Raw genomic sequence first — 22471 nt, 5'->3', positions numbered from 1 at the left:
TAAAATAAAGAACAAGTAAATTTAAATCAACAGACTGACCAGTATTTCAAAAATAAGACAGCCCGTCTTTTGGGGGTAAAATTAATATAAGACAGGGTCTTATAATAGGGGAAACATGGTGTGTAGTAATGTGGGGGGGAGACTTTTGGGCAAAGGGAGGTTATAGGGGCCATTATGTTGTTGTACATTTGGGGGAGTATGGGGGCCATTGTACTGTGTAGTAATGGTTATAGTGCTTTGCCTTTCTTCCTACGTCCGCTGTTATTTCACACTGTTTCCGGTGATGTGGGGCACCGCAGCCACAGACCGGATGTGTGTCATATGACGCGCTTCCAAAGCTGTGACGCGTGCGACCCTCGTCACCGGAAGTAGTACTGTACGTGAGCAACGCTGGACTTTGCAGCGTCGTGTGCTCCTCTCACTGACCACCAATGAAAGAGATGCCCCTTCTGGAAGTGCAGCGAGGCAGGATAAATGGCCTCAGGGTGACGCATGTGGCCCGTGGGCCATAGTTTGGGGACCCCTGGTCTAGTGTGTAAAATATTAAACAATAAATACAGTAATAGGGTTAGGGGAAATTGGGAGTACCAGCAAGGGTGAGGGGTAGTGATTACAATTACAAATAAGATTGTCATGAAGTCTTCATTGAGAATGTGTCTGATGTTTGCAGGCACTTAAAAAATTCACAAACTGGCAAATGTAAGCTCAGAGTTGGAGATTGAGTTTTAAATATCTTTTCAATCCCCTCAGAGTCTTCCTTGCTTATAAAAATGATTAAGAAATAGCTTTAATAGATTGATACACACTTAAAACACACTTTTAAGTCAGTAAGACAGGCCTTGGCTAGTGACTCAGTGGATAGAGCACCAGCCAGCGTATGGACATCCTGGTTTCTTTTTTTTTTTTTCCTTTGTTTTCTTTTTGTATTTTTCTAAAGTAAGAAGCAGGGAGGCAGAGAGACAGACTCCCACATACGCTCAACCAGGATCTACCTGGCAAGCCCACCAGGGGACAATGCTCTGCCCATCTGAGGCACTGCTCTGTTGCAACCAGAGCCATTCTAGCGCCTGAGGCAGAGGCCATGGAACCATCCTCAGTGCCCGGGCCAACTTTGCTCCAATGGAGCCTTGACTGCAGGAGGGGAAGAGAGAGACAGAGAGGAAGGAGAGGGGGAGGGGTGGAGAAGCAGATGGGCGCTTCTCCTGTGTGCTCTGGCTGGGAATCAAACCCAGGACATCTACATGCTGGGCCGATGTTCTACCACTGAGCAAACTGGCCAGGGCTGGATGTCCTGAGTTTGATTCCCAATCAGTGCACACAAGAGAAGTGACCATCTGCTTCTCCCCCTCTCCACTTTTTCTCTCTCTCCACCTTCTCCCCCTTTCCCTCTCCCCCTCCTGCAGCCAGTGGCTTTGAGTGTGGCCCTGGGAGCTGAGGATGGTTTCGTTGGACTAAGTGCATCAGCCTCAGGCATTAAAAACAGCTCAGTATTTGAGCATCGGCCCTAGATGGGTTTACCAGGTGGATACCATCAGGGTGTATGCAGGAGTCTGTCTCACTATTTCCCTTCCTCTCATAAAAATAAAAGACTCAGTAAGACATACTAGCATAGGAATAAAGAGATACCTGTACCTCGAATATATAGTAAAGAAATATGGAATAATTGAGACTATTTAAAGAACTAGTTGGTTCAAAGTGTTAAGTAGTAATTGGGTTACAGAGTTGTTTAAATGACAAGAAAAGGGGTATTTGGTGGTAGGAGAGTAAGAATACTCAGCAGTGGAATTCCACAGGAGGACCTCAGAAATGGGAAAAAAATGCACCTCTGTAGCTGTTTAAATATTTTAATTGTTTGAAACTTGAAGTTACTTCTATAAATTGAAATAAAAAATAGAATATATTTTAATTCATGGGCATGAAAGGTTTAAGAAAATTTTGCAGATGGAATAATTGAAATAGTAATCATTTTCTTTAACATCAACCTTTTCCTAGGACAAGAACTAACTTTCTCCATTAAGAGAAAGTGTCATTTTAAATCAGCCAAGTTTTCTTGAAACATTTCATTTATTCTTGGATAAATTTGATCCCTTTCTCAAACAAACACACAAACATTCAATTAGCATCATATACACGGTATACAGGGAAAAATTACTCAGCACTTAAAGAAGACTGTACCATAAAAACCTTTGTTCCAGAGTCAGTAACAAACATTGAACCATGTGACAAGTATTTGCTCTCATTAAAAAAGATTATAATCATAATTAGTAAAGCTGGACCTATATCATGTGATGGTACCTAACACTAATCTGGACATTTGTCCTAGTGCTTGTCATGTGCTTTGACTTGTCAATGGCCATGAAGTTATACTGTTCTTGCAATCTTAGCCTAGTGGAGAAAAAATAAAACTGTGAAAATGCTAATCTCTACTGTGATATAGCTCAGAGCCATGAGAAGATCAGCCATTAAAATAAGCAAAATATTTAGCTTCATGGCACCAGATTTATTGAAGTAGCTTTTTGTTTCCTCATTAAGCCTCACAAAAGGATTTATAAAAACTCACTAATCAACTAGATAGAACAGTGAGTTGTTGCTGACTTTGGGGATGAATAAAGGTCAAAAGCCCAAGAATGTGGATAGCCTATAGAAACTGAAAAGCACACAAGGAAAGAGGCACCTCAGCCCTACAACCACTTGGAACTGCAAACTGACAACAACCTCGCTGAGCCTGGTTGGATAAGAACTCCGGCTGACATACCCCTTGATCTTGGTCTTGTGAGACCTGGAGTAGAGAAACCAGCTGAGCCTCTACACCTCACAGAATAGTGAGATACTAAATTATGCTGTTTTAAGCCACTAAACTTGTGGTAATCTGTCAAAGCAGCAACAGGAATCTAATAACATCCCAGTTAGAGACAACAAGACTGAAACAGAGAGATGAATTAACTTGTCCATATTCACACAACTACCACGTAGCTAAACTGCCGTTCAGACAGACTCAGGCAGTCTGACCGCAGAGCATGTGCTTTGATCAGTGCACTCTAACAGAATTAGTTGTTGTTGTTATCAATATTATAAAACACTGTCTCATATTTGTAAATTTTTTTCTTTATTATTATTATTATTATTTTTATTAAGTGGGAGGGAGGGAAGCAGAAACAGACTCCCACATGCACTCTGACTGGGACCCACTGGGCAAGACCCTACCAGGCGATACTCTGCTGGAATGGGCCGCAGCTCCATCGCTTGGCAACCAAGCTAGCTCAGCATCTGAGGTGAAGGCCATAGGGCCACCCTCAGTGCCCAGCCAATGCTCTCTAACCAATCGAGTCATGGCTGTGGGAGGGGGAGAGAAAGAGAGAGAGAGACAGAGACAGAGAGAATGGGAGGGGTGGAGAAGCAGATGGTCACTTTTCCTGTGTACCCTGATCAGGAATTGAACCGGGACTTCCACACATCAGGCCAAACTCTACTGCTGAGCCAACTGGCCAGGGCAGTAAATATTTTTAAAATGTTTCCTCAATCAACAAACAAGTAAAATTGATGAGTAACGGGGTAGGAATCTTAATTCATTATAGTTTCTTAGATCCTGGGGTGTATATGAAGAACAACATTTAAGACTATACTTTCAGGGATCATTTCTATAGTTTGTTCTGAGAACAATATTTTTTTAAACTATTTTTTTCTTTTCCAAGTAAGAGGTGGGGAGATAGACAGACTCATGCATGCACTCCAACTGAGATCCATCTGCAACCCCCATCTGAGGCCGATGCTCTACCCATCTGAGGCCATGCTCAAAACGGAGCCATTTTTAATGCCTGAGTGGAGGCTCCATAGAGCCATCTTCAGTGCCCAGGGTGATGCACTGGAACCAATTGAGCCATGGCTGTGGGAGGGGAACAGAGAGAGAGAGAGAGAGAGAGAGAGAGAGAAAGGGGAGGGGTGGAGAAGCAGATGGTTGCTTCTCCTGTGTGACCTGACTGGGGATCAAACCTGGGATTTCCACACGCTGGGCCAAGGCTCTACCACTGAGCCATCTGGCCAGGGCCAGGGAACAACATTTTAATAAAAGCCTACAATAATGCATGGGTACAAAGCGTTTTAGAAAATATATGTAAGAATTTAAAAAACATAAATTATGTTTTTTTCTACATATGCATTCACAGAAGAATGGAAAAATAATTATAAAATGCCAGCTACACAGGATTAGACTGGATTTTACCTCTGCATTTCATTCTCCAGAAGCAGAACCACTTTTTTTTTCCATGCCTAGGATTGAGTCAAATGCCTACAGGGACCAGATGATACAAGCAAAGTAGCAAGGTTTGAATAGTAGAATCACTCTTTTAGAGTGACGAGACACTTATATATATAATTATATCTTATAATTAAAGGACTTGGTATCTTCCCATGTAAAATGAGAGGCTATATTTTACAGCTCTCTCACAACCCTTGCCCATGACAAAATTCTTTCTCAAAGGCCTCACACAAATTGCTCAAATGGCAAGATGATAAAGTGACTAATAAAAATTAATTACAGTCTAGTCTTAGACATTATTCACAAAACAACAAATCTAACCATTCAGATTAAATTTTGCAAGATGCAGAGGTATGTTTATTGCCAAATTGCTACTATCTACACTGAACTCTTGCTCCCAGAATGAACCTGCATATTGAAGCGTGATAAGTATTAGTATTTGTGTGAAGTAACATGCAGGTAAAGGCTGTCAGGCAGAACAAAAATTAGGTGATAGTTTCTTTTATAAGACTAAAATGCAATGTCACTCCTGATGATACCTAAAGTTGTTCAGCTAATCTGTTTTGTGGGCACTTACTGAGAGCCTGAACAGAAGGCTCAGTGGAAACAGATGGGATAGGAATATAAGAAATACATAAAATAGTCTACCTAAATTTTCAGACTGGAATATCACATCTAGGCTAACTGTTAGACAAGCATTTAACAGACAAAGAACCTGTTTATATGAGATATCAGTAAGCAGGAGAATGGGGGAAAAATCATAGCATATATAGAACGGGGAGCCTCTGACAATATAACTTGCTAATCTTGAACAATAAGGCAATATCTCAGCTAAATAAAACTCGGCTTTCCCCATGAATCTAGTGCTATATTAAGAGGAAAAAGAACAGTGAGTGTGTAGTTGCAGTAAATAGTTCATAGGGAAATCGTATTACCATTTGCCCTCACCCCCACCCTTTGTGATGCAGCTGACACTACCGATCAAGCTTAAGTGTACTGATTTGGCGTCCTATGAGTTAAACCACAGGCTCAGAGTTAAGCCTAGAGTTACTGAAGTATAAATTTTGGATATCTCTTCCTTTTTACTTAAGCCTTCAAATTTGTTGACGAACTCAATGTAAAAGTTTAACAGTCCAGGAGTTCAGCAAAGTAGGTGTTTACAACACAACTTAATGGAATTAGAGTAATGGGTGGCTAGCAAGCTAATCATTTGACATCCCTTCAAATTAATATTCCTTAAGCATATTTTCTATATTTTATATGTTGATCATATATTAATATAAGTTGGATACTTTTAAAATAATTAATTTGTTGGCTGTTCTCTCTCTTTCCAACTCAATCCAAATAAGATACTCCTTACATAAAAGCATTAGTAAAACATGCAGAATTTACTGAGGTTTTCACTCAGTTCACAACAATTCACTCCAAAAATCCCTAACAGACATTACCTGTTAGCCTTGGAGAGGCTTGGTCTCCTCTCCTTTTTTTCTCCAAGCTCATAATCTTCCTGCTATTACAAAATTCTATTGCTTATTTTATGATGACTAGAATAAATATTTTTAAAAACCCAGAAAATAACAGGTATTGGTGGGAATGTAGAGAAATTAAAACGTTCATTCATTGCTCATGGGAATGTAAAATAATGCAATTACTTTGGAAAATTGTTCCTTAAAATGTTAAAGTTACCATTTAACCCAGCAAATCCACTCCTAGAAAGATATCCAAGAGAAATGAAAGCATATACCTATATAAGAATTTGCACATGAGTGTTCGTAACAGCACAGCATTATTCACAGTCAAAAGGTTGTATCCATATAAGACCTTGTAAATATATGTTCATAAGAGCATTATTCATAATAGCCAGAAGGTGAAAACAATCCAAAGTCTATCATTGAATGAATGGATGAAGAAAGTGTAGTACAGTCATACAATGGAATATTAACCAGATATAAAAAAGGTGGAAGGTGCTGATATATGTTCCAACATGAATGAACCTTGTTACTTATACAAAGTGAAAGTAGCCAGTCATGAAAGACCACGTTTTGTGATTACATGTATATGAAATGTCCATAATAGGCAAATCTCTATAGATAGATTAGTGCTTACCCAGGGCTCGAGGAAGTGGAGGGGGAGAGGAAAGGAGGGGGAAGGAATGGGGAGTGTCTGGTAATAGACCTCCAGTGTGTTTCTGAAGAGATAAAAATGTTCTAAAGCCAGACAGTGGTGATGTCTTGCACTCTGTGAATACACTAAAAACCACTGAATCATACACTTCAAAACGGCTCAGTTTTATGGTTTGCAAACTATATCTCAATAAAGCTGTTATAAGGAAATCCTGTTGGCTTTAAAATCAAGTATAGGAACAAAAGTCAAAGAGAACGTAAAGTTAGAGATAAGTTTATCTACGTTTCCTCCTAATACTTCATTAAAATTGCAATAAAAATTTTTTAAAGATATAAGCCATCAAAAATAAAGAGAACTTAAAAGGGTACAGTAGATGAAAGACTTCAACAAATTTACATTCTCACACACACACACATACACACATACTCTTCAAGACCAGCTGTTCTAATGCAGAATAATTTTGCTTAGTCATGGCTTCTCTTTCCAAATTTTCATAAGCTCATTCATTATTTAATACAACTCACAGCATCAAAGGCTATTACAAGGAAAATAAAGATTTATATGTGCACTCAGCAAACGAAAGATCATCTAGTTATCAGGATTTACAATTTTAGCAATCATAAGAGTAAAAACAAAAGAGGTTTTGCCTGTCACGTGGATATGTTGGATGCGGAACCCATTGGAACATCATAAAAATGTATATGGAGTCACGTGTGGAAACCTGTGTTTCCTGGCACCACACTTCCAACTCATCCCTGAGCAGGTTTCATAATCCAAATGCCTGGCACCTTGGACAGATAAACAGGCAGCAACCCTTACATTTTATTCTGCATCTAGATCTTTAGCCAGAAGAAAAGCATAGTTTATATACTTAGCATTACTCATAGAAAACCTAAAAGGCACAGACTGAAAATGAAAAGGGCTTAAACTTGTTCAATATAATGATTCTGTTCTTCATAGACACAAATTTGTGAAAGTTGAATAATTTCAAAAGGAAAGAGACTTCTCAGTAAGAAGGTATTAAACTAGGGAAGAAAATATGTCATATACTTCCTATGCAGCTCATATTATCCAAGGAGTGATGACTTAATTAGTATTATTACTAGCCAACGTTTGCAAGGTAAAAACCACTCAGCTAATCTCAAACAATGCAAATGCCATTATGATATAAGATAAAAGACAAGCTTGATTCAGACTTTCTTAGTGAATTCCTAACATAATGAAGAAAAGCTGAACTCAAGGCTCAAGTACAATTCAGCTTATTAAATTAGATGTCTTTATAATCAGGCATTGTACCGATTAAATGGCCCTATTATTAAGGTGCTTTTCTTAAGAAAAATAGTTGTCTAAATTATTAAATGCTCATAAGCTAAAATTCACAGTCACTTTATACTCAAATATTGTTTGCACAGCTATTATAAAATTCTGTTCCATTTAAAATCAAGTATGGGGGAAAAGGCAAAGGAGAATATCCACTTAAAGGAGTGATCACATGTTCTTCCCAATACTCCATTATAAGGACAGTAAAATAATGTTTAAAAAGAATAAGCAAGCAAGGGAAACCCTCCTCCCCCCAAAAAACAAAAAAAAAACAAAACAAAAAAACAAAACAAAAACCCAGCAGAGAAGACAGAAGTAGAAGAGATTTCAAAGACATTTAAAAGTGACTGAAGGCCCTGGCCGGTTGGCTCAGTGGTAGAGCGTCAGCCTGGCGTGCAGAAGTCCCGAGTTGAGTTCGATTCCCGGCCAGGGCACACTGGAAAAGCGCCCATCTGCTTCTCCACCCCTCCCCCTCTCCTTCCTCTCTGTCTCTCTCTTCCCCTCCCGCAGCCGAGGCTCCATTGGAGCAAAGATGGCCCGGGCGCTGGGGATGGCTCCTTGGCCTCTGCCCCAGGTGCTAGAGTGGCTCTGGTCACAACATAGCGATGCCCCCGAGGGGCAGAGCATCGCCCCCTGGTGGGCAGAGCGTCGCCCCCTGGTGGGCGTGCCGGGTGGTTCCCAGTCGGGCGCATGCGGGAGTCTGTCTGACTGTCTCTCCCCGTTTCCGGCTTCAGAAAAATATAGAAAAAAAAAAAAGTGACTGAAAACCGACTGGTGGAAAGCCGACTAGTACCCAGGAAGCTTGCTGCCACCCCATGCATCCAAACAAGTCTATATCAGGTAGGGGTGCTGAGGCTTAGTCTCTGGATATCAATGAATTCCTGGATATCTGAAGGAGGAAAAGATACAGTGAGGAACCAACTGAAAAAGTGAAAATTAGTGACAATCTGCTAAGAAAAATAGGCCCGCGAGCACACGTCCTACTTCTCTGCTCTTAGGGAATTCGATGGTTGAAGAGAAAAGTATATCCATATACTGACATCTTGGGTTCTCAAATTCAACAGGCTAGATCTCCCTCTATTCCACTTTCTATTCCTCCTCAAGTGAAGTAGGCCAGTAGACAAGCCCACAGGACCCCTATATAACATATTATTCTTTTTTTTTTTTTTTTTTTTTTGCATTTTTCTGAAGCTGGAAACAGGGAGAGACAGTCAGACAGACTCCCGCATGCGCCCGACCGGGATCCACCCGGCACGCCCACCAGGGGGCGACGCTCTGCCCACCAGGGGGCGATGCTCTGCCCATCCTGGGCGTGGCCATGTTGCGACCAGAGCCACTCTAGCGCCTGGGGCAGAGGCCACAGAGCCATCCCCAGCGCCCGGGCCATCTTTGCTCCAATGGAGCCTTGGCTGCGGGAGGGGAAGAGAGAGACAGAGAGGAAGGCGCGGCGGAGGGGTAGAGAAGCAAATGGGCGCTTCTCCTGTGTGCCCTGGCCGGGAATCGAACCTGGGTCCTCCGCACGCTAGGCCGACGCTCTACCTATTCTTTTTTTATATAACTTTTTTTTTAGATTTTATTTATTCAATTTGAAAAAGAAAGAGAGGGAGAAGGGAGGAAGAGCTGGAAGCATCAACTCCCATGTGTGCCTTGACCAGGCTAGCCAGGGTTTTGAACTGGCGACCTCAGCATTCCAGCACGACACTTTATCCACTGTGTCACTCAGGTCAAGTTATTACATATTATTTTTAATTCACAATAGCCAAGAACCAAATGTTTGAGTGAAGAGATACAAAAAGCAATTCCACAAAGAGAAATAATATAGAGAAAAAGGAAAACAAAACCACCCTCCCCCCAAATAAAAGCCTTTTTAGTATCCTCAGAAAGATACAAATAAAAATCGAATGCTAAAAAGAATAGAGTGCTTTGGAAACAAAAAACAGAGCACGTATATTAAAAATACAAAAGCTCAAATTTTTAAAACAAACATGTTGAAAAATAAAGTTGATTAAATTTCATAGAAAACAAGATTAAAAAACAGTGATAAAGATGTCTAAAGAAATAATATAAGAGCCTGACCAGGCGGTGGCGCAGTGGATGGAGCGTCGCACTGGGATGCGAAAGGACCCAGGTTCGAGACCCCAGGATAGCCAGCTTGAGCATGGGCTCATCTGGCTTGAGCAAAAAAGCTCACTGGCATGGGCCCAGGGTCGCTGGCTCGAGCGGGGGGTTACTCAGTCTGCTGAGGGCCCACGGTCATGGCACATATGAGAGGGCAATCAATGAACAACTACGGTGTTGCAGCGAAAAGCTGATGATTGATGCTTCTCATCTCTCTCCGTTCCTGTCTGTCTGTCCCTATCTATCCCTCTATCTGACTCTCTCTGTCCCTGAAAAAAAAAAAAAAAAGAAATAATATAAGAAAATACAGGAATATTTCCAAGACCAAAAGACAGCGTTTTCCAGATTAAAGACACTTACTGAGGCCCCCAGACAACGGAGGCAGAAACTCCGGGAAACAGTAGTTCAGGCAGACAGGTGAGGGAAGTTCAGGATGACCTCTATGACTTCTACAACCAGTTCAAGTGGGAGCAGAAGAAAAAGGGCCAAAGAGGAAATTCCCCAGAAATAAAGGCTTGACAAATTACTTGATAATTCTGGAGTAAAAAAGTTAGCAGTGGATTTGTTAGAGCAATTTGGAAAAAAAATTCAGATAGATTTATGTGAGTGAAAATATAGACAAATATTAACATTGGACAATCCACCTCACACACACATTGATGTAGTTGTAACAAGTCAAACATTTCTTATGAATTCAGGCTAAAATTGTGATATAACGGTAGTAGAAGAAATTGTTTGGAGTGACAATGTAACAGAGCTAATTCCACATATTTCATAAGAAGAGATGGTGTTATCTCTAAAAGTACGAAATCTATTTTGATATAGGGGTACATTATAGGGGTACACCAAATGGAAGGCAAATATCAAAAGAACAGTGAAACAAGTGAAAACTGATTGATTGCCTCTGGGAAAAAACTGAGGGCTGCTGAAGGGTATAGAGCAATATTCTTTATAAATCTTTTCATTTTATTTGATTTTTAAATAAAACAATAGCATGTATTATACTACTTTAATAAAAAATTCTTTAAATAAAAGAAAATATGTCCAAGGCACTGAAGATGATGATTTATACTGAGGGTAATAAAATTTCTTAGGAACGTGCCACTCAGTATCTGATCTACAATTTCAAATCCAATTATACCCTTCCAACACACATACCACGCTCACTGTTGCAATGACATGCTTGTGTTTCCAAACACCTTTGTTCATATAATTCCTCTCTTCCTAGGGCACAAACCACCTGTGGGAATTCTACTAGCTGTCCAAAGCCCAGATATGTACCAACTTCCTCTTCCATAAAGTCCTTCTGATTATCTGACTTGGAAATGACTCCTCCCTCTCAACCCCACTTTATTCTGTGTATCCTGACTCTGCATATATATTCTATTTCTTTGATAAGACTTTATAAGCTCACTGTTGGCAGGACAGTACCCTAATTTTCTATGTGAGCAATAAAATACCAAACTTAATGTCTTCATCTCAATTTAATAGCTGAAAAGCAATTTTTTTTAAATCGTGTGCATGCAAGAGAGAGACAACAAAGGAGAGAGATGAGATGCATCAATTTTTAGTTGTGACACTTTAGTTGTTCACTGATTGCTTCTCATATGTGCCTTGACCAGGTGACTCCAGCCACCAGAGACCTTGGGCTCAAGCCAGCAACCTTCAGCTACAAGCCGATGACCTTTGGGTTTCAAGCCAGCAACCTGTAGACTCAAGCCAGTGACCATGGGATCATGTTGATGATCCTACGCTCAAGCTGGCAACCCTGCACTCAAGCTGGTGACCTGAGGGTTTTGAACCTGGGCCCTCAGTGTCCCAGGTCAATGCTCTATTCACTGCGCCACCACCATTTAGGTGAAAAGTAATTTTTTAATCACTGATCTCATATTAACAAAAACAGTCCTATGCTATATATAAAGTGCAATATATATTTGCAGGCTTAACCTGTCATTAAAATTATATAAAATATTAAAATAAATTATTGATATCTGGTATCCAATCCAAAAATATCCCCAAATAATTCTGTGGAAAGTGTGATTTACCACTTCAACCAACAATAAAAAATTCAAGTATTTTCAATTAATTTGGGCAAGAATTCTGAAATCTTCATCTTAATTCCAAATTAGAACCCTTTTTTCTTTTTCTTTTTTCCCCTCCTTTCTAATCATTAGGCAAGTAAGTTCACTTCTTCTGTAACTCTCTCTTTTTTTTTTTAGAGACAGAAAAGTTGAGACTAAGGGTAGATACCAATATTATGCTGTAAGTAAGAAAGTTGGGGAATCACATTAAATGACTTGTCTTCTTACAACCAAAAAAAGAAGGGACGGGAGGCAGGGCTTAGGATGAACTGGCACGTTAGCACAGGGAAGAAAGATCGCATTTAAAATATGGATGCTTGTGTCCCGTCTCTAGACATGGTAATTTAATAAACCTAAGGTTTGATTTGACTGCTGGGATTTTTCAAAGCTTTCCAGGTAATTCTTATAAGCTCCCACAGTTGAGATGCACTAAACTAACATTAATTATTTATTACATGGCTGGCATTGTTTAAGGTGCCTTATATGAATAAATTCAATAGCCATAATGAGCTCAGGGAGTAGATGCTACTATGATCTTCATTTAACAGTGAGAGTAACTAAGCGTGATGGTTTTAAAATGTCAAACTTCTCCCTTCCAAAAATGGAGCCTAATTCCCCTCCTTCTGAGTACAGGCTAGATTAATGACTGGCTCCTAATAAACAGAATGGGGTACAAATGATGCTTTTTGACCTCTTGGGTCATTAAAAGGATAGCTTCCATCTCTCTTGAACAGTTCAGTCCGGGGGAAGCCAGCAAACCCATCTGGAGAGGTCTACTGAGAAAGGACCTGAGGCCTCTTAGCCAGAGCCAGCACTGCATTGCCAGTCATGTGAGTCACCCACTCGGGAAGAAGATCCTCTAGCCTCAGTCAAGCCTTCAGATAACTGCAGCCCTTGCCAACTCTTGACAGCGACCTTCTGACGATCAGTACTGCTTGCCTAACCCACTGAAACTGTGAAATTAAATGTTTATTGTAGCAGAAGTCACTACATTTCTAAGTAATTATTATACAGAAATAGAGAGCTAGTACACTGAAGCATAAAAAGTTTAAGTAAGTAGCCCTTACTAAGGCAGCTAGCAATTGGTAAACTGAGATTGGAAATTAATCACAATGGACCCAAAGCCTGTGTTCTAGACCACATGCCACAATTTCTTTCTTCAAAATGAAGATTATTCTGCCTGTATCTCATTAAAGCTGATGCTGGGATTAAAAAATATTATGCAAATAAAATATCTGCTAGGTTTTAAACTAACCAGTAAGTAACCACTTAATAGCACCTACTATCACTATAAGTAATAAATTCTCAAAGAGAATGTTAAAACACAAACTAAAAAAATGTACAAAAATTATCTATATAAATAAAGAAAACATAATCCAGTAAAAATTTCTCATAGATTTTAGAATCATTCTTTGCTCTCAGCTGTGCTAGCCATTACAGATTTCCAAGATAAAAAATATATTAATTCTGTAATAATAATTTATATCCCAGAGACCTACTATGTAGCACCCACCACAGGCTTTTTACTAATTTTTACTCATATACATAAAATCGGGATCCATTTTTAAAAGCATTGTTACGCACTGAATTTTGTCCCTACAAAATTCACAGGTTGAAGCCCTATCCACCCACACCGTCACTGTATTCGGAAATAGAGCTCTAAGGAGGCAATCAAGGTTACATGAAATCATAAAGGTAGGGCTCTGAGAAGGGAAAGAGATACCAGAAGAGCACACACACAGAGAAGAGACCATGTGAGGGCACAGTGACAAGGCGCCATCTGCAGTTAAGGAGAGAGGTTTCACCAGAAACCACTGCTGCTAGCACCTTGACCTTGGACTTCTAGCCTCCTAACGTGAGGAAATAAATTTCTGCTGTTTAAGCCCCTTAGTCTGAAGCATTCTTTTATGGAAGCGCAAGACACTAATACACAAAATACGATGGGAAAGCATTGGCTCTGGAGTGAGGCAATTCCCTGTCTGCTATATGGTAAGTAACTCTCCCTCACTGAGCTCCCTTTCCTTATTCACCGAAATACAGTTGACCCTTGAACAATACAGGTTTGAACTTCACGGGTTCACTTATATGTATATATTTTTCCAGTAAACACTAAGTATTTTTCCTTATGATTTTCATAATAACATTTTTTTTTATCTAGCTAACTTTATTGTAAGATTACAGTATATAATACATATAAATGCAATGTATGTGTTAATTGACTATGTTATTAGTAAAGCTTCTGGTCAAAAGTAGGCTATTAATCATTAAGTTTGGGGGGAGTCAAAACCTAATTACATAGATTTTCAACTGTGCAGGGGGGTTGGTGCCCCTAACCCAGGCATGGCCAATATATGGACCACAGGCTGGATCTGGCCTGCATAATGAATTCATACGGCCCGCGATCAAATTTTTAATATTCCTCACTACTTTAAAATCTCAGCTACTCAGAAGGCAGAAGCATCTTTGATTATTGGAAATCGAGATATTTAAGAAGATAGTGATACGCGGAAAAGAATTCCATGTGTGACTAATCTAGGGTTAACTTCCAATATTGGTCAAATGGATTCATGATACTTCTTTATTTTTTAAAAAAATTCCATTATTAAGATTTACAACTTTCGTACTCGTCTGTACTCGATATGAACTGTTTGACGTTTAGCGGAAATGTGAAACCCACATTCTTTTAGGCAGAGTTTGCCAGTGAGCACCCAAGGTCAAACAATTCATTATTTTTGTGGTCAAGTGTGCTGAATCAAGTGGCATTGTAGCATAAACAAGAGCTGCAGCTGATAACTGAAAATGTGTCCAGGCTGTTTGTAAAATGAAATAATTGTTTTATTTGCAATATAACCCCTTCAAGCTCATTCTATTATATTAATTAAATATTGTTTCAATTAATTGTGATACAGTTTGGATATTTACATGGTATGTAATTATATTTTTATTAAAAAATATTTTTATTAAAGTAATATTGTATATTAAAATTTTTTTCACTCACATTTATTCATAAACAAATTACATAATAAAATTTTCTTTACTTAAACAAATCATTTTTGTATTTAATATTTTTAAATTTTAATATTTCGTCTTGCCTGTGAAAAAAATTTTCTTTCTAATCTGGCCCGGGGGCAAAAACTGTTGGCCACGCCTGCCCTAACCCCTGCATTGTTCATGGGGAACTATATTTGTAGAAGTAGCTGTAATGGGTCTAGAAGCCATACATACATATAGCAACTAGGCAAAGTCTTGGCAAAGAATAGATACTTAAATCATGATGAAAGGCATATATAATTAGTTTGTTGTCATCTCTTTTTTGTGAGTGAGACAGAGAGACAGAGAGAGGGACAGATAGTGACAGACAGACAGGAAGGGAGATGAGAAGCATCAAGTCTTTGTTGTGGCACCTTAGTTGTTAATTGATTGCTTTATATATGAGCCCTGACCGGAGGGCTATAGCAGAGCAAATGACCCCTTGCTCAACTTGGTTACCATGGACTCAAGCCAGTGATCTTGGGCTTCAAGCCAGCAATCCTTGGGCTCAAGCCAGCAACCATACGGTCATGTCTATGATAACACGCTCAAGCCACAGACCCTGCGCTTAAGCTGGTGAGCCCACACTCAAGCCAGCGACTTTGGGGCCTTGAACTTGGGTCCTCCAGGTCCCAGTCCGATGCTCTACCCACTGCGCCACCACCTAATCAGGCTATATTGTCCAAACATAAGTGACTCTCAGAATGCTAAGTATACAGACTGATGAGTCTATATAGAGCAGTGGTTTTTCAACCACTGGTCCATGGACCAGTCTGCCAGAAATTTTGTGCTGGTCTATGAAAGAGTTAACTACCCTGATGTTGTATGAAGATTAACCCTTTTAGTAGTGAGGTTTTTTTTATGTTCGCTGACCCCTGGGAGTTTGTTTTTGTTTTTTTTTTAATAAAATTAGTTCCAATTCCAGTTTTATTAACTTAAAATCATGTTTGTTAGATAACCAATTTATGGAAACAAGAAGAACATACATTTGCCTTTTTTTATATTGCCTTACACATTTTTAAAATAAAAATTTTTGTTATCTCATGCAATTCTTGTGTACCTCCTATCTATAAATAAAGAAGTATTGTTATTAGCAGAATCTCAAATATGTACTCACATATGATGATACTCTTAGGACAATTTATAGGTATTTTTATTTATTCCTTACATTTAAAATTTTTTCAAAACATGGATGCAGGGAAAGTGGTTTGTTACATTCAATTCACATCACCCTTGTGTCGCCACATTTACACCCCCTTCTTGTAGTGTGCTGACACACAAAGCATTTTCGTTGTGGCTTAACCTTTGAGGCCGTTGCAGGGACTGGCTTTGGGAAGTGACACCCTGAAAGACAAAGGCTGTCTCCTCCTACTGACGATGGTCAGCCTCCTCTGGGTGATTTCCTCTTTCACAAACTCTTCTAGCGCAAAGTTTAAAAACATACATGTACGATGGTACTCAGGATAGTCAGGAGGCACAAGGACATACATGAACGTTCGTACTACTCAAAAGGTTAAAGACCCAATGATCTTAGTAAAATCTGCTTATGCTCAGGGTGATTTCTGCCTTAGTTGTCCCCAAAAGAATTCTCCCATTTTCACCAGTCTCCAGTGATATAGATGGCTCTGAATTACACATTTTCAGCCTCAATCTCCCTCTCCTAAGTGCTGAAATTCATTTTACTCATCATGGCCCCATGATAACCTTCCTCTTCATTTCTATTATTTGTATTAACTGACCAATTGTCTAGATGCCACATCAGGATCTCTCTTCTTTCTTTAATAAAAACAGCTTGAGTTCTGAGATAAACAGCTTACAAAGCCCCCACAAAGAGTACATTAGATCCTACCAAGCTAATAGCATCTGAGTCTTTGGGCTAAGGTCCCAAATTTACCAGAAGGTAGGAAAGGAGCACAGACCCAGAAGGTTCCTAGAAAGTTGAAGACTGCTTCTTCCCTTCAGGACAAAGATCAGGTCTGACATGTTGAAGTATTTTAATAAATAAAGGCCCCACCCTAAGTACAGATAGAAAAGATCTGAGTTACCGAGAACAAAGGACTAATCATTGCCGCTGGGCTTGTGGAAGCACAGAGTCTGCTCTGAGCTTGCCCTGGTGCTAATTCAACATTACCTCAAAACTTCCTTCCTAATTTACTACATTCTTCTGTTAGTAAACATTTTAAGGGAGTTTTCTAATTTATTCATTTTAGAGAGGAGAGAGAGAGAGAGATAAAATGGTAGGAACAGGAAGCATCAACTCTTACATGTGCCTTGACTGGGCAAGCCCAGGGTTTCAAACCGGTGACCTCAGGGTTCCAAGTCAATGCTTTATCTACTGCGCCACCACAGGTCAGGCTTCCCTCCTAATTTATTAGTTTCCATTCACAACAGTCTGACAAACGCCCTTTGCCAGGGTGATCCTTCCATATTCTGTTATGGGATAGAAATATATATTTGCACTTATATCATAGAAGATTTTTCAATAGGGGACATTCATATGAATAAATTTTTAGTTAATCCTTAATTAAATTAATCCTATACTAAAAATCTTTTTATTGTTTGCAGTTCACAGCTATTCCCAAAACACACCTGAGACTATTAAAAGAAAAAGCAGATACATTACTGGCCCACTAAGTTAAGGATAAAGGACGAAATGCATGAAATATAGTCAACTTGAGATAATTATATTAAAAACCTCAATTAAGGAAAGCAAGTTGTATCAATCAGAGATAAGTTTAATAGGAAAGGATGATCACTAAAAAGATGATCTCTTAAATATAAATTGTCTACAACCAGGCCTTCGACAGAAGCAAAGGTTCTTACAGAAATCAACTTTAGATAGTTTTTAATAAATATTGGGTATGCAGATAAAATCATTTCCTAACTAGGAAAAAAGAAATCTCAGAGATTCAGATACCAGACATGTCTAAAGCTGACAATTCGTTATAAAAATGAAAATCTAAATGATGCTCTTCTATACAGACGACCTTTGCTGACTGTGAAATCCAAGGCTGCTCTGTGGCGCACGATGCCCCAGCAGCAGCGGGCCGTCCTCACACTGGCCCAAGGCTGCTCTGTGGCGCACGATGCCCCCGGGGCCGTCCTCACACTGGCCCAAGGCTGCTCTGTGGCGCACGATGCCCCCGGGGGCCGTCCTCACACTGGCCCAAGGCTGCTCTGTGGCGCACGATGCCTCCCCCAGCAGCCGGCCATCCTCACACTGGCCCAAGGCTGCTCTGTGGCGCACGATGCCTCCCGCAGCAGCGGGCCGTCCTCACACTGGCCGTTCGGGCTTAGCTTAAACACCTGAAAAATGCTTTGCCGAGGCTCCAAAATTCCATTTTCTTAAGCAGGGAAGGTAAGGTGTTGATGTAAAAATTTTAAGTCTATTCAATTATAAGACAGTTTGCTCTTTATACAGGATATAATTTGAAGGCCCATAACAACACCTCTTTTTAAAAAACAGAAATCTGTCATTAAGTTGTGACAGAATATTAGGAAAAACTATTTTTTTATTTTCCAAAGTGAGAGGAGGGGAGATAGAGAGACAGACTCCCACATGTGCCCTGACTGGGATCCACCTGGCAACCCGTCTGGGGCTGATGCTCAAATCAACTGAGCTATCTTCAATGCCAGGTGCCATACTCGAACCAATTGGGTCACTCATTACAGGAGGGGAAGAGGGAAAAAAGGGAGTAAAGGAGGGGGAGAGAAGCACGTGGTCACTTCTCTTGTGTGCCTGGACCAGGAATCGAACCTGGAATGACCGCACACCAGGCCGATGTTCTATCCACTGAGCCAGCCGGCCAGGGCGAAAACTAATCTTACATTATGAGGATTGAAATATGGAAGCAAGGTAGTCTTTATTAAGGAAATTATATCAAAACAATTTTATTATATGTCAGTGTGTAGTAGAACAGGAGAGATAAGAATACTATATCTGCTTGCAGTGAGTCTGTAAAGAGCCTGATGCCTCCAGCCTTAGGTGACCGGTCGTACCACATACCCTCCATGGGAAGAGTACCACACAGGATAAACCAGCGAAGTACAGTGACTCTTTATTCTCTATCTGAATTATGAAAGAGAGGTTTACTGTACAGAGGCTATAAAGTCTGACACCTATCCCCTCTACTTAGCAGTTTATATAACTAGTAGGAGCTCCATTAATACTTTCCTTATGAAATGTCTCAGATCTAGCCCCATAGGTCTTCAAGGAATGAGAGAATACTAATAAAATTAAAAAATTAGTTTCTCTGACCTGAACGGGCAGTGGCACAGTGGATAGAGCGTTGGACTGGGACACGGAGGACCCAGGTTCGAGACCCCGAGGTCACTAACTTGAGCATGGGCTCATCTGGTTTGAGCAAAGCTCACCAGCTTATGCCCAAGGTCTCTGGCTTGAGCAAGGGGTCACTTGGTCTTCTGTAGCCCCACAGTCAAGGCACATATGAGAAAGCAATCAATGAACAACTAAGGTGTTGCAACAAAACACTGATGATTGATGCTTCTCATCTCTTTCCGTTCCTGTCTATCCCTCTCTCTGACTATCTCTCTGTCTCTGTAAAAAAAAAAAAAGTTTCTCTGCCCCATTCAGAATTTGTTATTTGTGCATAATTACACACCTATAAAGACTGCTACGTAACCAGTCTTGCTTTCAGTATGACATTGCTTTTTATGATGCATAGCTACTTTCTGGCCACCAAGGAAACATGTCATGAATGAGAAGATAATTTACAAAGAAGATCTAAATTATAACCAAATGGTAATATTATTTAATGTTAATAAAAATAATAAATCAATACATTCTCATTATCAAATAAAAGCTATTCTAGAAAATGTGATAAAAGCTTTTAAAATTCACAAGTATTCACAAGTATTAGTATTAATACTAAATATTAAAATCTAAATATTAAGAACTAATAGTAATATTCTTAGTAATGCTGAATATTTTGTTACTAAATATTTATATTAAGTAAATAGGTTTTAAATCTTCAACTAGTTTTTGTAGCAATTACTTTAAAATAATTTTCAGAAATTTATCATAAAGTTTCATATCCCTAATACATGAATAAAATATTCTTCATAGGAATCATTTAAATAGAAACAATGTTACCTTCTTGAAATGCTCACACATGTGAATGTGAACAAGTCTCAAACAAATGCCATTTACTGATATAGAAAGCTTAAAAGCACTGTAGATAACCAAACAGACAAGGCATTTTGCCATTTTTACTTGCATGTATTACCACTATTTTTCAATAGAATACAACATGGCCTTCACACTTACCCATTCTTTAGTATACTGCATGTGAATAGTTACCCCACTGTTTTAAGGAATGTGGCTTTAAGTAACAGCCTTCTTAATCTGGTTACTAACACTTTTTTTTTTGGTGACAGAGACAAAGAGAGAAACAGATAGGAACAGACAGGAAGGGAGAGAAATGAGAAGCCTCAATTCTTCATTGCAGCACCTTAGTTGTTCAGTGATTGCTTTCTCATATGTGCCTTGACCAGGGGGCTACAGCAGAGCGAGTGACCCCTTACTCAATCCAGCAACCTTTAGGCTCATGCCAGAGACCTTGAACTTCAAGCCAGCAAACTTTGGGCTCAAGCCAGCAACCATGGGGTCATGTCTATGATCCCATGCTCAAACCAGCAACTCTGCACTCAGGCTGGTAAGCCCGCAATCAAGTCGGCGACCTTGGGGTTTGAACCTGGGTCCTCTGCGTCCCAGTCCGATGCTCTTTACACTGTGCAACTGCCTGGTCAGGCTGGTTACTAACGCTCTTATAAACACATTTTCCCCTTCTCATTTGAACTTGGCAAAAATATTTTAAAAATGGTTTTTCAAAGTTAAATAGTTTTTCTTACTATATTTAGGAGAGAGAACTCAATAATGATTAAGTCTATAATCATTACATTTAAAAATGGAGTTATTTAAAATAACTTCATACTACAATCACAAACCAATCTTACCTTATGTAATAAATACAATTATTTTAGACTCAGTTTTTTTACAAAAAAAGAAAGCACACCAGTGAGCTTTCAGTTTCAAAGGTCACTAATCAAATACAATTTACTTAATATTGCCTACATAGAATTTAATGTCTTATTCTCACTTCTATGGCAGTCAGTCAGAAAAGAATTTCTCTGGCCCCAAAGCAAAAGGGGTTCTCAATATTATGCTATTAAAATATACATATATCAATGGTCATAGAAATTCCATTTAATAATAGCATTCACAATCAGTTTAGTATTGTTTTAGGGTAGAAGAAATTTTTTTTATTGTTTTGAGAGGGAGAGGGAGAAGAAGAGGGGGAAGAGAGAAAGGGGAAGAAGAAAGAGAAAAAGAGAGAAAGAGAGAGAGAACATTGATTAGTTGTTCTACTTATTTATGCATTCATTGGTTGACTGTTGTATGTGCCCTGTGCGGGAACTGAACCCGCAATCTTGGCGTATCTGGATGATGCTCTAGCCAACTGAGCTACCCATCCAGGGCCTAACAGTTTAGTTTTTAACTGGAAAATAAAATTGCTTAATTCATGAAAGTATTTACTGTACTAACCCTGAAAGAGCTGAACGAGTCGAGGGTGTAAGGCCGAGGTGATCACGCTCTCTGGCAGCTCCCGCAGGAAGAGCTTTAACAGACTGGCTGCTGAGCAGACGTCGCCATCCCTCCCCAGCTCCACAGGCACCCCACTCTCGAACTTCAGTCGAAGTTGTTCCACCACCTTCATATTGCCATTCACCCTGAAAAGGCCTTCTTGGGTGAGTCCTGGAATAGTAAAGTGATCACTCAGAAAATAGAGGTCTCTCACAGGCACGAACTCTAAAGAGCATTAACAACAAAAATAAATCAATCTCAGGACAGGATTCTCTGAATACTCCAATAATTAAGGATTAGAATAGCTTCACATTTTGTAAAAATGTTTTCTTAAAATAATAAATCTCATGTTTACTACAGACCAACAAGTAGATCAAACATAGTTATTATGAAAGCTGACCTGTAAAAATAAGGTGAGGACATATATAACCATAGTACACATACCACTCTACAAAGAAATTTCATTCATAAAATGTTATACAGTATATAACCAAAATTTACCCTGGGTTCCAACAGTACATTAGCATTTTGAGAACTATTAAAAAAAATAACATGTATGTAAGAAACTTCTTAACTATATGCGATTACCTTTGTAAAAATTAAGAAATAATATTTCTTTAGTAATCACTCAGTTCAAAGTATAAGACAATATGAAACTAAAAGGAGTATAAGACAAGATCCTTGCCTTCAGCTAACTCATGGTGGACAGTAGTCTTGGCTGGGTCAATGGAAGGCTTTATGAAAGGACCTTTGGCTCCCTTGCACAATTTTTGGCTAAAACATAGGCTGATATATGTGAAGCTAATGCAGTTTAAGCTTCAGGGCCCCTTATTTGTTTGGGCCCTTTCTAATGCTCTGTTCCTAATTTGGTCTTTGGAATTTTGTACTCTTTTTCTTAAGAGGGACCCAAAAGGATTAAACAACAAAACCCACAAAATC

General features: G+C 39.4%; 1 protein-coding gene and 1 pseudogene across 5 annotated transcripts in view; one reads left to right on the top strand and one right to left on the bottom strand.

The window, feature by feature from the left end:
* The window catches only part of FAM13A (family with sequence similarity 13 member A), a 315289-nt gene that overhangs the window by 257190 nt on the left and 35628 nt on the right, over positions 1–22471 (bottom strand). For 3 of the 5 annotated variants that reach the window (XM_066279160.1, XM_066279162.1, XM_066279161.1), the window contains exon 3: positions 21494–21703. The exons of 1 other annotated variant lie outside the window; for it this stretch is intronic. In XM_066279160.1, the coding sequence (XP_066135257.1) occupies positions 21494–21703 (210 nt within the window). Of the gene's footprint in view, positions 1–21493; positions 21704–22471 lie in introns of those variants that run through there. One more of the 5 variants, XM_066279165.1, reaches the window with a different exon arrangement.
* LOC136307049 (small nucleolar RNA U3) lies at positions 3614–3763 on the top strand (annotated as a pseudogene).

This window comes from Saccopteryx bilineata, chromosome 5, assembly GCF_036850765.1.
Source record: "Saccopteryx bilineata isolate mSacBil1 chromosome 5, mSacBil1_pri_phased_curated, whole genome shotgun sequence".
NCBI lineage: Eukaryota > Metazoa > Chordata > Mammalia > Chiroptera > Emballonuridae > Saccopteryx > Saccopteryx bilineata.
This window is presented reverse-complemented; position numbering and strand designations above follow the sequence as displayed.